An 18,721-nucleotide genomic window follows, 5' to 3' on the forward strand; every position below is an offset into this window, starting at 1 on the left:
TTTACAAATATTAACTCAGGTATTCTCCATCCAATCTTGGAGGTAGGTTAAGTTACCAGCAAAATAAGTGGCACAACCAGGAAGCCCTGCTCCAGACTCCAAGCTCTGAGGCACTCCACTGTGCACCCACTTAGAGACAAGAAGTATAGGAAATTAGGCAGTGCTTAAAAGGAGGCAAGAAAGAGCAATGTCTACCACTGTAATAAGAATTGAGATCTACACAGAGCCAGCACAATGGCAAGACCTTTTTCTAGGAAGGGCTTCAGATAAAAGTTCAAAGGAAATGAAAATCCTAAGGCATCAGTTGCCAAGATAAAAGCCTCAATATCAGGTAAGCCATACACAGCATCTGAAAGGTACCAATAAATAGGCTCTAATAAGTCAGAACGATATCAGGGGAGTCTGTGGGGAGAGGGATTTATCTCCTTTTTTTTGTTCAAAAAGACAATCACACACCCATCTACTATTTGCTCCAAAATCGCAAGAAGCTGGGACAACCCCGCTCACATCTTAGTTTTTCCTTTTCCTGTGAATCAAAAGGGTCCTTAGTTAACTGGCAGAAGTTAAAAGAACCACGCTTTCTCGAAGCATAGCTAATGTACTTTCTTGCAAATGTAAACCATGTGGGCAGAAGTGCACATTATCTTCTAAGCATTTCCAGGTACAGATGCTCCTTAGCATGGGATTAGGTCCTGTCCTGATAAATCCATCATAAGTTGAAAATACTATTTATTAAGTCGAAAATGCATTTAATACTCCTAACCTACCCAATATCATAGCTTAGCCTAGCGTACCTTAAACATGTTCAGAACACTTACGTTAGTCTGTAGCTGGCCAAATCATCTAACAACACAAAGCCTATTTTATAATAAAGTGTTGACTATATCATGTAAATTACTGAATACTGAACTGAAAGTGGAAAACAGAATGGTTGTATGGATACTTAAACCACAGTTTCTACCGAAGGCATATCACTTTCACACAATTGTAAACTCAAAAAAAATCTTCAGTCAAACCATTGTAAGTAGGGGACTGTTGTGCTTAGAAACTATCACAGACAAAGCCATTGGCTAGTCCTCCTTCATCTGTAGGGCTACAATTTTTCCAAGGCCTTAAATGCTTAATGTTATATTAATAAACTTTTGTTAATTATAAACAGACACACTGCAAACGTGAAAAGCTACATGTCAAAATAATGGCTGGCAGCAGTTTTCTTCCCAGGAATATCTAGAATCTGACAAACATTCTGAGTCAGTTTTATTACTCTATAAAAGTAAGACAATTACCGAGAATTCACCGTGGCATCAATGAAAGCATTTAAAACTGTGGAACTCTCCCATGTAACGGCCACACTCTCCTATACTGTTTCTTGCTTAACAGTTCTTACATTACACTGCTTTAGGTGGTTCTCTGCATGCTCTGTTACAATGTATCAAATTGTGATTCAAGTCTTTCACAGTATCTGCTAGCATGCAATTTAGACTCTTCAAGTAGATCTAGGAACAAGGAGGAGCTGATTTGCCAATGGGAAGGCATGGGAACAAAATAGTTCCCTTTCATCATCAACTTCAATGAACTAAGTCTGCAATCAATAACTACGACACTTACCACAGTGACGCGAGTACTAATGACAGTCATCCCAGACTGACACAACTGTAGCCCCTAACACAGTCCTCAATTTAGGTGACTGCTCAGCTGCTTCTTATAAATAAAACTATTTTTGCTAGCAAACAACATGATAATTAACTAAAACTGTTTGAAATGCTTGCCACTTTGCCAAAAAACAGAAAAATTACTAGGAGGGTGTAGTGGGTTGAAAAATGTTCCCAAAATTAATGTTCATTCACAGCCCTAGCATCTGACCTGATTCAGAAATAGGAACTTTGCAGATTGTAAATTTTGTAATTAATATAAGATCATATTGGATTAGGGCAGGCTCTAAATCCAACGACTGGTGTCCTTGTAAGATGAGGAGAGTATGCACAGAGGAACACAGAGAAGTCTATATGGTGATGGAGGCAGGAACTGGAGTGAGGCAGCTACAAGCCAAGGAATGCGAAAGATTCCTGGAAGCCACCAGGAAGGATCTTCCCTTAGATATTCCAGATGGTGTGTGGCCCAGCTGGCACCTTGATTTCAGACTGCTAGCCTCCAGAACTGTGAGAGGATAAATTTCTGTTGTTTCAAGACACTAAGTGTGGGAGGCCAAGGCGGGCAGATCACAAGGTCAAGAGGTAGAGACCATCCTGGCCAATATAGTGAAACCCCATCTCTACTAAAAATACAAAAATTAGCTGGTTGTGGTGGCACACACCTATAGTCCAGCTACTCACAAGGCTGAGGCAGGAGAATCACTTGAATCTGTGAGGCAGAGGTTGCAGTGAGCCGAGATCGCGCCACTGCACTCCAGCTTGGCAACAGAGCGAGACTCCATCTCAAAAAAAAAAAAAAAAAACACACTAAGTGTGTGGTAGTTTGTTATGCAGCCCTAGCAGACTAATCCGGAGAGTTGGGGAAGACGGGTATCTCCATATCCATTTGTGAAAAAAAAACATTAATAAATCAAAATTAACACTCTCTCATGATCAAGTTTATTACTGCAGGCTAAACAACTTAAGTAGCTACTGGTGGTGGTGTTTAAACACCTCATCTGTTTGCCTGTATACCGCAGCAGGAAGAGCAGCCGCAGGGCCCTACCACCTCCACCTCCTGTGCTCAAGAGTCTCAGGGATGCATAAGAAACCACTTGGAATTAACCTAGATATCCATCAACAGTGGACTGGATAAAGAAAATGTGGTACATATACACCATGGAATACTACGCAGCCATAAAAAAGAATGAATCATGTCCTTTGCAGCAACCTGAATGGAGCTGGAGGCCATTATTATCCTATGTGAATTAACGCAGGAACAGAAAACCAAATACTCCATGTTCTCACTTATAAATGGGAGCTAAACATTGAGTACACATGGAGACAAAGAAGAGAACAATAGACACTGGGGCCTATTTGAGCAAAGTGGAGGGTGAGAGAAGGATAAGGACTGAAAAACTACATACTGAGTATTATGCTGATTACCCGGGTGACAAAATTATCTGTACACCAAACCCCCTCAGCCCACAATTTACCCATGTAACAAACCTGCACATCCATCCTTTGCACTTAAAATGAAAGTTGGAAAGAAAAAAACGTCTCAGTGGAAAAACACATGGAACATAGGGATTCTGCCTATAACCAGGCAGGAACCATCGTGAATGCTATCTTCAAAGGTACTATTGCCCGTAACTGCTCTAGTCCCATAGACACCAAAATATTAACACATCTCCAATGTTTGCATGGTTGCAAGAACAGCCAAACACACAGGTTTCTACATATCAGTCCCAATAATCTCAAAAGGCCAAGGTAAAGCTAAAGTTCTCAGGAAAAGAGATGAAGAAGCAATGCTCAGCATTAGTGCAGAGAAATCTACCCCTGTTTAAAACACCTGGGAAGGCATGTTTAACAATGAGTCAAATCCACTGGAGATGCCACAGAACCACGAATCAGTGAGACTGGCTTGTTTAGAGGAGGAATGAGTCTGTAAGGAAGAGGGGTGGCCATCCTGCTGAGGGCTACCAGGACATTTTTCACAGCACAATGACTGCACTCTGTGTAGTCAAGAGACATTTTCCTTTCCCTCCTTATCATGCCCAATACATTGACAAGGAAAGCAACAGAAGGGATGGAGAGTGTGACAAATTTCCATCAGCGAACAGTCAAAAGGCACTACTGGCGACCTGGATGGGACTGGAGACTATCATTCCAAGTGAAGTAACTCAGGAATGGAAAACCAAACATCACATGTTCTCACTCATAAGTGGGAGCTAAGCTATGAGGATGCAGAGGCGTAAGAATGACACAATGGACTTTGGGGACTCAGGGGGAAAGGGTGAGAAGGGAGTGAGGGATAAAAGGCAACAAATCGGGTGCAGTGGATACTGCTCAGGTGGGGGTGCACCAAAATCTCACAAATCACCACTAAGGAACTTACCCATGTAACCAAACACCACCTGTTCCCCAATAACCAATAAAAATTTTAAAAGTAAAACAAATAATAAACATGTTATTTGACACAATCCATAGTAATGAAATGCTAAGCACCCATTAAAAAGAATGAGGCACTTCTGTATGTGTACACATTACTATCACTTTTTTACTATGAAAATAACAGCATCAAGCATTTATTCTGACTTCCTCACACAAACTATGCCTCAGGAAAACAGAAGAGTTATGAGTGAATGTTCTTTATAGAGGAATTCCAGATAATTAATGCAGAAAGATTAATGGAATATCATTATTTCAAAAATCTTGGCCAAGTGCAATGGCTCACGCCTGTAATCACAGCACTTTAGGAGGCCAATGTGGGAAGATTGCTTGAGCCCAGCAGTTCAAGACCGGCCTAGGCAACATGGTGAAACCTCATCTCTACAAAAAATACAAAAGTTAGCCAGGCGTGGTGGGGCACATCTGTAGTCCCAGTTACTCAAAAGGCTGAGGCAGGAGAACCACTTGAACCTGGGAGGCAGAAGTTCTAGTGAGCGGTGACTGCACCACAGCACTGCAACCCAGACAACAGGAATGAGAAACCCTGTCTCAGGAAAACAAACAAACAAACAAGCAAACAAAAACAAACCCTCCTAAAGAACTGAATCTAGGCAATGAGTATCAATGGCTGCTAAAATCAGTGAGTGAAAGGCTAATGAAGAACCTTGTAACAGATGGTTCAGACTGACAATGTCTACTTAAATACTGGTCAATCTTATTAACAAACATAATCTTATCAGTGTCACAATAAAAGCCATGCATAATATGCCTCTTGATATGATATAAAGAATGTACACAGCCCTATGAAGTATTTTTAATTACTCTTATACATACACACACTCATTCATGCACACATACACACACACACACCCCCTACCTAAAGCCTAAATATAATCAAGACTTTAAATCTAAATAAAGATTGTAGAAAATACAGGGAATAGAAGAATATTCTAAAATGATTCCACAAAGATGCAATGAACAAAACCCAGGTCATGGGAAGTTCTTCTAAAAACAGATCATTTGTGGTGATTCCTCAATGATCTAAAACCAGAAATACCATTTGACCCAGCAATCCCATTATTGGATATATACCCAAAAGATTATAAATCATTCTGCTATAAAGACACATGCACACATATGTTTATTGCAGCACTGCTCACAATAGCAAAGACTTGGAACCAACCCAAATGCCCATCAATGATGGACTGATAAAGAAAATGTGGCACATATACACCATGCAATACTATGCATCCATAAAAAAGGATGAGCTCATGTCCTTTGCAGGGACATGGATGAAGCTGGAAACCACCATTCTCAAGAAACTAATGATAGAACAGAAAACCAAACACCACATGTTCTCACTCATAGGTGGGAGTTGAACAATGAGAACACATGGACACAGGGAGGGGAACATCACACACTGAGGCCTCTTGGGGGTCGGGGACTAGGGGAGGGATAGCATTAGGTGAAATACCTAATGCAGGTGATGGGTTGATGGGTGCAGCAAACCACCATGGTATGTGTATACCTAAGTAAAAAACCTGCACATTCTGTACATGTACCCCAGAACTTAAAGTACAATAAAAAGGAAAAAAAAAAAAAAAAAAAAAGAGATCAGGGCCGGGTGCAGTGGTTCATGCCTATAATCCCAGCACTTTGGGAGGTCAAGGCAGATGAATCACTGGAGGCCAGGAGCTCAAGACCATCCTGGCCAACATGGTGAATGTCTCTAGTAAAAATACAAAAATTAGCTAGTCATGGTGGTACACACCTATAATTCCAGCTACTAGGAAGGGGGAGGCAAGAGAATTACTTGAACCTGGGAGGCAGAGGCTGCAGTGAGCCGAGATTGCACCATGCACTCCAGCCTGGGCGACAGAGCAAGACTCCAATTCAAATAAATAAATAAATAAATAAATAAAAATAAGAAGAGATTAGACATGTTTTCAACAAATAAATAACAAGGGAGGAAAAAGAGAAAAGTTATAAATTGAGAGACTTAAAATATTCTCTGGTCGTGGTGGTGGCATGGGGCAATTCTATATGCCTTGTGGCAGTTTTTGTCTTGGATTATCTTTTGAAGGATGTTTGTGTAACCAAGAGTCTCAGAAGATGACAGAAGAAGGCAGGTTTGTTTCCTGGCCAGAACAATAATGTCAAAGGTTGGGTGTGTTTATTATAAACCTCTTTATAAGACTGGAAGTCTCCTAAGCTCAGGATTATCTAGCTGTGACAAAGACCTACTGTGTCATCCTTGTGGGACTTGGGGGACAAGGGGAAGCGATGTGAACATGAAGTCCATGTTGCCTGCTGTGCTGTGACTAGAAAAATCTGTAACTCTGACACAGAAACTTCATGTCTTCTGCCAGCATCCATGATACTGTAGTGGCCTAACTCATGAGCTTGCAAACAGGATAAAATTTCAGACTCTTCATAGTCTTGATGAAGACATATCAACAAACAAAATGCATAGTATTACTGGCATATATATTCCAGTTATATACGTGAAAATCTTAACAACACAGTGTGACCATTATTGCTTTAAACAATCTTATGTTTGGTGTACTCTATATCCAGTTTTCCCCAATGGCAACATCTTCCAAAACTCTGTACTCTATCTCAACCAGGATGTTGACATTGACATAGTCAAGACACAGAACATTTCCATCACAAGGATCCCTGACGTTGCCCTTTTATAGTTACGACCACTTCCTTCCCATCCCCCAACCCCTTCTTAACCCCTGGAAAACACTAACCCCTTCCCACTCCTATAATTTTGTCGTTTCAAGAATGTTATATTAATATAAATGGAATCATACAGTATGTAAACTTTTTGAACTGGCTTTTTTTCCACTCAGCATAATTCTCCAGAGATTCATCCAGGTTGCTTCGCGTACCAACAGTCTATCCCTTATTACGGTTGAGTAGTATTCCATGGTGGGGATGTATCAGTTTGTTTAAATATTCACCCACTGAAGGACATTTCGGCTGTTTCTAGGTTTGTTTGTTTGTTTGTTTGGCTATTACGAATAAAGATGCTATAAACATTCATGTGTAGGTTTTTGTATGAACATAAATTTTCATCCCTTTGGAATCAGTGCCAAAGAAGGGCATATGGTGGTCGAATGTTTACTTGATTTTTTTTTTTTTTTTTTTTGAGACAGAGTCCCTCGCTCTGTCACCCAGAATGGAGCGCAGTGGCATAATCTTGGCTCATTCCAAGGGTTGAGCCTTGGGTTCAAGCGATTCTCCTGCCTCAGCCTCCTGAGTAGCTGGGATTACAGGCACACGCCACCAGGCCCAGGTAATTTCTGTATTTTTAGTAGAGACAGGGTTTCACCATGTTAGCCAGGCTGGTCTCGAACTCATGACCTCATGTGATCAGCCTGTCTTTGCCTCCCAAAGTGCTAGGATTACAGGAGTGAGCCACTGCGCCCAGTCGAATGTCTAGGTTTTAAAGAAAACATCAAACTGTTTTCCAGAATGGCTGTACTCTGTCACATAACCACCAGCAATGGATAAATAATCCAGTTTCTCTGTATCCTAGCCAGTCACTACTTTTTAATTTTAGCCCTTCTGATAGGTGTATAGTTGTATCTCATTATGGTTTTAATTTGTATTTCTCCAATGGCTAATGATGTTGAGCATCTTTTCATGTGCTTAGTGCCATCTGTATATCTTCCTCTGTGAAGTGTCTCTTCATGTCTTCTGCACATGTTCTAATTGGATTGTTTGGTTTTTTACTGTTGAGTGTTGAGTTTTTTATATATTGTAAATATACATGGCTTTTGTCAGATATATGGGTTGCGAATATTTTCTCTCACTCTGTAGCTTGTCTTTATATCCTCTTAACAGGATGTTTCACAGCAAAAAAGTTCTAATTTTTATAAAGTCCAGTTTATTTATTTTTCCATATGTGGGTGATCACGCTTTTTGGTGTCAAGTCTATATACACTCTTTGCCTAGCCCTAGATCTCACATTTTCTCCTGTGTTTTTTTCTAAAGGTTTTAGAGTTTTGCAGTTTAAATTTTAACTCTGTGATTCATCTGGAGTTAATTTTCGTGTAAGGTGTGAGACTAAGGTAGAGGTTCATTTTCTGCCCACGGATGTCCAATTGTTCCAGCACCATATGTTGAAAAGGCTTTCTTTCCTTCATTAAATTGCTTTGGCAACTTTGTCAAAAATCAGTTGGGCATCATATATGTGTGGGTCTATTTCTGGGTTCTCTATTTTTTTTCTCTGACCTATGAGCATATCCCTCCACCAATATCAAACAGTCTTGATTACTGTAGCTATGTAGTAAGTCTTCAAATTGGGTATACTGGTTCCTCTCACATTATTATTTTTCAAAATTGTTTTAGCAATTCTAGTTCCTTTGCCTTTCCATATACATTTCAGAATAATCGTGACAATGTCTACAAAAAATCTTGCTGGGATTTTGACAGGAATTACATTAAACAATTGGTAGAACTGACATCTTTACTAGGCTGAATTTTCCAATTCATGAGCATTGTCTCTTCATTTATTCAGATATTTCTTTTATTAGTGTTGCATAGCTTTTAGCACACATGTACGATACACATTTTATTAGATTTACACATAAACATTTCATTTGGTTTTGGTAACTGTAAATGTATTGTATCTTAAATTTCAATGTCCATGTGTTTGTTGTTAGTCTACAGAAATAAACTTATGTTTATCTTGTGTCTTATAAACTTTATAAACTGATATATTAGTTTTAAGAAGATTTTGGTAGACTCCCTGGGACTTTCTATGTAAACAAACACTCATATATCTGCAAATAGGGACTGTTTTATTCCTTCCTTGCTTATCTGTATACCTTTTATTTCCATTTCTTACCTTATTCTACTGGCTAGAAATCCCAGCACTATGTTGAATAAGAGTTCTTGAAACAGACATAGTTACCTTTTTCCTGATATTAGTGGAAAAGCACTTGGTCTTTTACCATTAAATATAATGGTAACTATACAGTTTTTTTGTAGATGCTCTTTATTAAGTTTGAGAAAATCTTTGTATTCCTATTTTCCTGAGAATTTTTGTTATAAATGAGTGTTGAAGTTTGTTAAATGCTTTTTCTGCACTGATATAATCATGTGATTTTTTTTTCTTCTTTAGCTTCTTATTATGGTAGATTAAACTGACTGATTTTTAAGTATTTAACCAGACTGTACTCCTGGAATAAACCTCAATTATCATGTTTTTAAAAATACATTGATGAATTCTATTTGCTAACATTTTGTTAAGGATTTTTGTGTTTATATTTATGAGGGATGTTCACCTGTAGTAATCTTTTTTTTTTTTTTTTTAACTGATTTTGGTTTAGGAATCAAAGCTATACTAGCTTCATAAAATGATTAGAAAGTGCTCCCTTCTTTCTATTTTCTAAACAAATTGTGTAGAATTGGTGTTGATTCTTCTTTAAATGTCTAGTAAAATTCTTCAATGAATCCATTTGGGCCTGGAGTTTTTTGTTTGTTTGTTTGTTTGTTTGTTTTTTGGAGAAGTTTTAAAATTTCTAAATCTATTTCCTTAATAGTTATAGGCGGTGAACTGTGGTAGTTGGAGTTTTTTGAGGAATTGTTGTTCCTCATCTAAGTTGTCACATTTATGTGTATATATGGATGTTCACAGTATTCCCTCATTATCCTTTTGATGTCTACAGAGTTAGCATTGATATATTGTTTCATTTCTCATATTAGTAATTTGGGTGTTCTCCTTTTGCTTTGTCAGACTTGCTAGAGGTTTGTCAATTTTATAAATCTTTTCAAAGACCCAGCTCTTCATTTAACTGATTTTTCTCTGTTTTTCTGTTTTCTATTTCATTGATTTCTGTTTTTATTATTTCCTTCCTTTTGCTTGATTTGGGTTTAGTTTTCTCCTTTTTTTTCTGGGTTCTTGAGTTGGAACATATTGATTTTAGACTTTTTCTCTTTTCTAATGTACACATGCAGTTCTGTAAATTTCCCTCTTAGCAATGTTTTCACTGTATCCCACAAATTTTGATATGTTTCATTTTCACCCAGTTCAGCACATTGTTTGATTCACCTTGGAACTTCCCCTGTGACCTAAGGATTATTTAGAAGCATGTTTCATAGTTGCCATCTGTTTGGAGATTTTCCTATTATATTTCTGTTACTGATTTCTAGTTTGATTCTATTGTGGTTGGAGAACACATTCTGTATGTCCTCAATTTTTAAAAATGTATTGAGGTTCATCTGATGGCACAGGATATGGTCTAATTTGGTATATGTTCTAGGCATACCTGAAAAGGGGTATTCTGTAGTTATAGGGTAGTGCTAGACAGTGCTAGAAATCTCTATCAGATCCTTTGGTTGATGGTATTGTTGAGTTCTTCTATATCCTTGCTGACCTTCTGTCTAATTGTACTATCAATTATTGAGAAAGGAGTGGTAAGGTCCCAAACTAAAATTGTGGATTAGTCTACTTCTTTCAATTTTATTAGTTTCTGCTTCACATGTTTCAGCTCCATTCACTGGGCATATACGTATTACTATGTCCTCTTGACGGATTAACCATTTTATCATTATGTATGTTCTTCCCCAACTCTGGTAATATTCTTTGCTTTGAAGTCTGCTTTACATGATATGAATATAGCCACTCTGACTTTCCTTTGATTAATGTTTACATAATATATATTTTCCCATCATTTTCTTGTCAACTTGCTTATATATCATAATATTTGAAGTTTCTTGTATACAGCATATAATTGGGTTGGTTTTTTATTCTACTATGCCAATCTGTCTTTTTAATTGATATAATAAGCCACGTACTTTTAATATAATTATTGATATGTCGACCTAAGTCTGTCATTTTATTTTTTGTTTTCTATCTGTTCTCTATATTTTTGTCTATTTTCCTTTTTCTGACTTCCTGTGGGTTACCTAAACTTTAAAAAAAGAATTCCATTTTTATTTACCTATTGTGCTTTTAAGCATACCTCTTTGTGTAGCTTTTTTAGTGGCTGCTAAAAGGTGTATGCATATTCATAAACATATCGCTCTACTCATGTATGTATAGTCATAAATGTATCAGTCTACTCGTGTCATTTTAACAATTCCAGTGAAGTAACAAAACCATAACTCTCTTTAAATCCCTTTAGCTTCCCTTGTTTATAATATAATCATATTAAAAATTTCCTCTAAGTACATTTAGAACAATATCAGACAATGTTATAATTTGTTTTAACTGTCAAATAAAATTTAGAAAACTCCAGGGAGGAAGGAAAGCCCATTGTATATACTCATATTTGGGCTTACCATGTTCTTCCTTCTAGTCTGATATTCAAAGGTTCCTTCTTTAATCATTTTCTTTCTGTTTAAGAAAATTCCTTTAGCCATCCTTTTAGGATAGGCTGGCTAGCAACAAATTCTCTTAGTTTGCCTTTATGTGAGAATGTCTTGATTTCTCCCTATTCCAAAAAGATACTTTACGGGATAAGGATTCTGGGTTAACAGTACTTTTCTTTTAGCACTTAAAAAACATCATGCCATTTCCTCTGATCTTCATGGTCACCAATGGGAAATCCATTGTCATTCAAATTGTTTTTTTTTCCCCCTATAGGTAAGGTGTCATTTTTTCTGGCTGCTTTTACAAGTTTTGTCCTTAGTGTTCACAAGCTTAATTATAACTGTGTCTTCTTGTAGACTTCTTCGGAATTACCCTCGTTGGGGCTTGCTTAGCTCCTTGAATCTGTGAGTTTAAGTCTCTTGCCAAACTGGAGGTCTTTTCAGTCATTATTTTGTAAAGTACTCTTTTTGTGCTGTCTTCTTTCTTTTCTCCTCTAGGAGTCTCAATACATAAATGTAAGATCTTTTGTTATAATCACGTAGATCCTTGTGGCTGTCAACATTTCTTTATTTATTTACTATTTTCTTTCCATTATTCAGATTGGGTAATTTCTTTTGTTCTAGTTTACAGTTCACTGATTTTTCCCTTCTGTGCCTTCCATTCTGCTGCTGAGCCCATACCCTGAGCTTTTTAGTTTGATTTTTCAATTTTCAGTTCTAAAATTTGCATTTGGTTCTTCTTATATTTTCTATTTCTTTGCTGAAGCTTTCAATTTTTTCATTTGTTTCAAGTGTGATCATAGTTGCTCACTGATTTCTTTTTTCTCCCACGGTTTCTTTAAAGTCTTTGGTGGGTAAGTCTAACATCTCTGTCATCTCAGTGTGGGCATCTGCTGTCTATTTAAATTTACTTTGATATCTTCCTGGCAAGTTCTTGGTTCTTGGAATGGCAAGTGACTTTTCAACTTAAACCTGGACATGTTCTTATTATGTTAAACGGACATGTTCTTATTATGTTAAAAGACTCTAGATCTTATTAAACACCCAGTTTTAGCTGTCTTTCTCTGATACCACCCTGGCAGGGGAAGAGAGGAGGTGTGATCCTGTTACTGCCAGGCAGAAGTAGAAGTTCAGGTTCCCTGCTCAGCCTCCGTTAACAACTCAAAAGGGACACCTCGGCCGGGCGCGGTGGCTCAAGCCTGTAATCCCAGCACTTTGGGAGGCCGAGACGGGCGGATCACGAGGTCAGGAGATCAAGACCATCCTGGCTAACATAGTGAAACCCTGTCTCTACTAAAATACAAAAAAAAAAAAAAAAAATTAGCCGGGCGAGGTGGCGGGCGCCTGTACTCCCAGCTACTCGGGAGGCTGAGGGCGTGAACCCGGGAGGCGGGGCTTGCAGTGAGCTGAGATCCGGCCACTGCACTCCAGCCTGGGCAACAGAGCCAGACTCCGTCTCAAAAAAAAAAAAAAAAAAAAAAAAAAGGGACACCTCTTTACTACTAGATGTAGGTAGGCATTTTGGCTCCCCACCTGGTTGTTTACAGCAAGGTAGAGGTAACCTCTTTACTACTAGACAATATGAAAGACCTGAATACCTACTTGGCCTTCTCTGGCACCTAAATACAGCCTCACGAGGGTACAAGCCTAGGCTCCCCATTCAGCCTTTGCTGGACAGTTTTTTCTTTGGTGTTTAGATAGACTAGAGTGGTTATTGTCTAAAAGCTTTCTGTATTGCTAGACTGCCCATTTCCTACTTGCTCCTTTGGCTAGAGAGAGCAGGCTTTTGTTGAGACTTCCTTTGTCTGCACCTGTTAGCATTTCTGAGTTGCTTGCTTCTTTAGGTCCAAGTCTGGGATATACGCAGCAAAAAGGAAATATACAAGACAGGGTCTCACTCTGTCACCCAGGCTGGAGTGCAGTCACCCAGGCTGGAGTGCAGTGGCACAATCTTGGCTCACTGCAGCCCCGGCTTCCTGGGCCCTGGTGATCTTTCCACCTGAGCCTACTGAGTATCTGGGACTACAGGCACATACCATGATACCTGGCTACTTTTTGTATTTTTTGTAAAGATCCAGGTTTGGTCATGTTCCCTAGGCTGGTCTCGAATTCCCGGGCTCACCATAATGTGATTTCTAGGACTCAGATCTTTAGCCACTCTGCTTTCTTTTAACTTTCCATGGTTATAATTATGCTTACAATTCTGTTATGTGCAGTGTCCAGAGTTTTAGTTGTATTTAGTAAGATACAACTAGTAAATGTACATTTACTCCATCTTTCTAGAACCATGAGTCAAACCTCCTTCACCTTCATTTTTGAAGGATTGTTCTCCTGGATATAGAATTCTTAGTTGACAGGTTTTTTGTTTTTTCCTTTCTGCTCTTTGATTATGTCACACCATCATCCTCTGGTCTCCACTGTTTCTGATCAGAAATCAGCTATTAATCACATTATTGTTGCCCTGTATGTGATGAATTGTTTTCCTCTTGTTATATTCAAGATTTTGTCTTTCAACAGTGTGAATATGATTTGTCTAAATGGTTTTTTTTTTGGTTTTTTTTTTTTTTTTTGCGGTTTATCGTAATTGCGCTAATTGCGGTTCACTGAGCTTCTTGGATCTATAGATAATCTTCATCAAATTTGGGAAGTTTTCAGATTTTTCTTTCAATTTTTTTGTCCCTTTTGCGTCTTTCCATTTGAGATTCCCATTACACAGGTGTTAAAATTATGTTGGGACACATGATGTTGTTGCACAGGGCTCTGTTGATTTTTCTCTGAATTTTTTTCTGCTTTTTAAATTTTTATGTATTTATTTATTTTGAGACAGGGTCTCATTCTGTCACCCAGGCTGGAGTACTCGCCATGATCTTGGCTCACTGCAGCCTCAACTTCCTGGGCCCAGGAGATCCTTCCACCTCAGCCTCCTGAGTAGCTGGGATTACAGGTGCATATCATGACACCTGACTAATTTTTGTAGATACAGGGTTTTGCCATGTTGCCCAGGCTGGTCTGAAACTCCTGGGCTCCAGTGATGTACTTGCCACAGCCTCCAAAAGTATTGGGATTACAGGTATGAGCCACCATGCCCAGCCCTCTCTGCTCTTTGGTTTGGATAATTCCTTTTTTTTTTTTTTTTTTTTTTTTTTTTTGAGATAGGGTCTTGCTCTGTCACACAGGCTGGAGTGCAGTGGTACGATTTTGGTTCACCACAGCCTCAGCCTCTCTAGGTTCAGGTGATCCTGCTACCTCAGCCTCCCAAGTAGCTAGGACTACAGATGTGCACCACCATACCTGGCTAATTTTTTATTTCTTGTAGAGACGTAGTTTCTCCATGTTGCCCAGGTTGATCTCAAACTCCTGGGCTCAAGCGATCCACTCACCTCAGCCTCCCAAAGTGCTAGGATTGTAGGTGTGAGCCACTGCACCTGTCCTGGATACTTTCTCTTGATCTACCTTCAGGATCACTGAATCTTTCTTCTACCATTTCTAATCTGCTCTTGAGTTCAACTAGGGAATTTTTCATTTCAGTTAGTAGTGTACTCTTCAATTCTAGAAATTCTACTTGGTTCTTTTTTTATAATTTCCATTTGATTCTCTATTTGTTGATTCACAGTTGGCATATTTTATAGCAACTATTCAAATATACTTTAGTTCTTTAAATATAATCATAATAACTATTTTTAAGTCTTTGTTAAATCTAGCATCTGGGCCTACTCAGAGTTAGTTTTAACTTAAATACTCATCTTCTTTAGTATGGGTCACACTTTCTTGTTAGTCTGCATGTTTATTACATTTTAGCTGAAAACTAGACATTTAAGATTATATATATAATATACATAATTTAAGATTACATATATAATCTTAAATGTTTATATGTTCAGATATATATGTGTGTGTATATATATCTACACACACACACACATATATATAGAGAGAGAGAGAGCACATGTATATGTAACATCAACACTTGATTACCTTATTTTTCTGAAGGTTTTTGTTTTGTTTTGTTTTGATAACTTACCTGAATATAAACTGTAGAATCTCATTCTCCATGGTCTGTACCCACTGATGTCTCTGTTCAGAATTTTTTTTTCCAATTCCATTGAGGTCATATTTGTGTTACATACTTGAACAGCTGACCAATAATTTAGACACCCTGAACTCACTGTGCTTTCACCCTTCCTTAACCAAGGTGTATGGATTGAGGAATGGCATTCAAAGTGGCAGTCATCGCAGGTCTCCCTGGCTTTTACTTTTTGCTGGGCTCTCTTGGGTCTTCCCTGCTTATGTTTAGTTTCCCAGAAAGCCTAGAAAAGCTTATTTCACACCTTTAATGTCTCTCTCACTTGCACGATCTCCCTGTTAAATTCTGGCTGGTCTACCACCCATCCCAAATCACAACTGCTACCGTGGGCTAGTCATGCTGCAGGATTTCCTGAAATATTCTAACGTGAGTCTGCTTTTTTAGCTCACAAAGCCACAGGCTTTCAGTGCCCCCATCCTCCACCCTGAATCAAGTCTACCTTTGGCTGTAAGGTTTTGGTTTTCACCGCCAGTCCTGAACTGAGTTAAAATTTTATTTTATTTTTAGACAGGGTGTCCCTCTGTCACCCAGGCTACAATGCAGTGGTGCAATCATAGCTCACCGTAGCCTCGACCTCCTGGGGTCAAGTTATCCTCCCACCTCAGCCTCCTGAATAGCTGGGACTACAGGCATACGCCAGCACACTTATCTAATTTTTTATTTATACAGCATCTCACTATATTGACCAGCTGGTCTTGAAATCCTGGCTTCAAGTGATCATCCCACCTCAGCCTCCCAAAGTACTGGTATTACAGAAGTGAGCCACCATGCCTGGCCTTTTTTTTTTTTTTTTTTAAATAATAGAGTGTGGCAGGAAGAGGATATGGAATCAGTTCCAAGCAAGAATGCCACATTCTCACCCATTCTTGTCCAAAGCTACAGAAGCTTCTCAAGAATCAACACTTCTCAATTTTTCACCTCGCTTTGGTGGATTTTCAGTTTCCAGTGGTTGGGTGTGTGTTTTTTTATCTTTACAATTTTGTTCAGTTTTGTACTTGTTTTCTGTATTAGTGAATCACTTGACTTCTGACATTGCAATTACCAAAATAAGAACTCAACCAAATGTAATTAGGATCCCAAAAAGAATGGAACCTATTAGGATCCTGATTCTCAACAAGCCAATTACAGAAAAACATTCATGAGATAATTAAGGAAATGTGAATGCTGACTGGGTATCTGATAATATTAAGGAATTATTTTTAGTTTTTTTGAGATTTGATAATGTCATTCTAGTTTTGTTTTTATTTTTTTTTTATTTTTTAAAAAAAGAGTGTTTAGCTTTTACAGTCACATACTGAAGTGCTTTTTTGTGTGTTTTGAGACAGGGTCTCACTCGGTTACCCAGGGTAGAGTGCAGTGGCATGATCATGACTCACTGCAGCCTCAATTTACTGGGCTCAAGCAATCCTACCACCTCAGCCTCCTGAGTAGCTGGGACCACAGACACATGCAGCATTTTAAATTTTGGGGTAAAGACAGTGTTTCACTATGTTGCCCAGGCTGGTCTCAAAGTCCTGGGCTCAAGTGATCCTCCCATCTCGGCCTCCCAAAGTGTTGGGATTACAGGCATGAGCCACAGCACCCAGCCACATACTGAAGTTTTCTAGGGAAAAAAGTATATATTATTTGGAGTTGGTTTTAAAATAATTTAAAGGTGTTAGATTAAACTAGATTGGATAACTGTTAATGTGCCAGTTTGGTAATGTGTCACCTTGGCTAGACTGAACCTCGTTTCCCAGAATTCTCTTCCTTTTATGTTTCTGGTTAGGGTGTGCTACAAAAGACATTTACTGAGCGATCTGGAAGACAAAAGAGTAGCAATAGCCACAGTGCTTTTATTCTCAGAAGACTGATACAAGGGATCCAGGTGGGGCTACAGCTGTTTCTCACTGACCTTATATCCTCCTTTAGTTTCTCCAGGTCCTGGGCAGGTCTGTATTTAGCTCTGTGATGAAGAGCACTAGCTTCTCCTGTATGAAACCCACATCATCAAAGCATTTTTGTCATCAGAGACACAGCCTCTGCACATCTTCCTCCTAAAAGAAGTCTCTTTCAATCACCTCGACCATCTTTCGAGAAAGGAACTCTTTGTTTCCAAATATCCTAGAATTTAAAACGACTGACAACTGTTAATTACCATACCATCCATTTGTTGAGAGTATACTAATCCTTATCATCCTATTTCATCCTCATAATCACCCTGTAGAGCAGGAAGTATCATTCTTTTCATTTTAAGGATGAAAAATACTGAAGCTCAGAGAGATGAAATAAATGGCATCCCCAAGATCACACAGCTAGCAAGTGAGAACCAGGAGTCAAAGTCCATCACACCATGGCCTCCGCAAGCTTATCCCACCCCCCTGCCTAACCAGATAGAGGATCTTCTAGGTTCAGCAGCATCTCTACCCAAAGTACATATTTGTGAAAAATAAAGTCAAAATACAAATAATTTGTATTTATTTTACCTAATGTCCAACATGAAAAATATTTTAAGAGTGAGCAGATGAAACCATTACTTCAAATAAAGCTTTCTGAATTATGTTTAATTTTATTTATCTCTGGAGACAAGGATCAATGAAGAAGGGACTGCAACTAGCCTCTCCTGCGAGAGGAAAAGGTGACACCCAAAGAAAGGTCAAAGAAAGAAAACTAGAGATCAAATTGGAAAGAACAGTGCAGTAAAACACACGAACCAAATTAGCAACCTCCACTGTATTTTCTCTGTAAAACCAGCATGCCATTGAGGTGATTACCATTTTAGTGAAATGAATGAAAACAGTCATTTCCTCCATGCTACTTGTTTCACCCACGCCAGATTAGAAAGGAAGAGAATTTTTGAAATTGTATTACACTTGCTCACACCTTGTTAGCTCCTCATTATCCAATAATATAAGTCACTTTCAGATCCCAAAGTCTGTGGTAACAGTTTTTGCTCCTGGAGTAATACATGAAATTGGGTATTTAAAATACCAGTCTACTTGTAAAATAAATAGCACATAAAAAAACAACAGCAGCTAATATTTACTGAGCATGTTACAATTGGGTATTGTTTTCTATATTTTTAGTCTTCCAAAAAAATTTTTGATATAGATTCTCTTATTGGTATGGCAGACATATAACTGATCATCCAAATAAGGATACTTTAGAGATTGAAAGGTGGCACTATTAACACTTGTGCCAGGCACAGATATAAACCAGGAATGTTTGGATACCCACTCATTGGCCT

At 38.4% G+C, this 18,721-nt stretch overlaps 1 protein-coding gene across 10 annotated transcripts in view; it reads right to left on the reverse strand.

Moving 5' to 3' along the window:
- SUMF1 (sulfatase modifying factor 1) overlaps window positions 1–18,721 on the reverse strand; it is a 114,135-nt gene that overhangs the window by 12,621 nt on the left and 82,793 nt on the right. For 2 of the 10 annotated variants that reach the window (XM_074032754.1, XM_065538901.2), the window contains one exon: window positions 2,315–2,434. The exons of the other annotated variants lie outside the window; for them this stretch is intronic. In XM_074032754.1, the coding sequence (XP_073888855.1) occupies window positions 2,330–2,434 (105 nt within the window). In that variant the 3' untranslated portion in view covers window positions 2,315–2,329. Of the gene's footprint in view, window positions 1–2,314; window positions 2,435–18,721 lie in introns of those variants that run through there. 10 annotated transcript variants of the gene reach the window in all.

This window comes from Macaca fascicularis, chromosome 2 (genome assembly GCF_037993035.2).
Source record: "Macaca fascicularis isolate 582-1 chromosome 2, T2T-MFA8v1.1".
Lineage (NCBI taxonomy): Eukaryota > Metazoa > Chordata > Mammalia > Primates > Cercopithecidae > Macaca > Macaca fascicularis.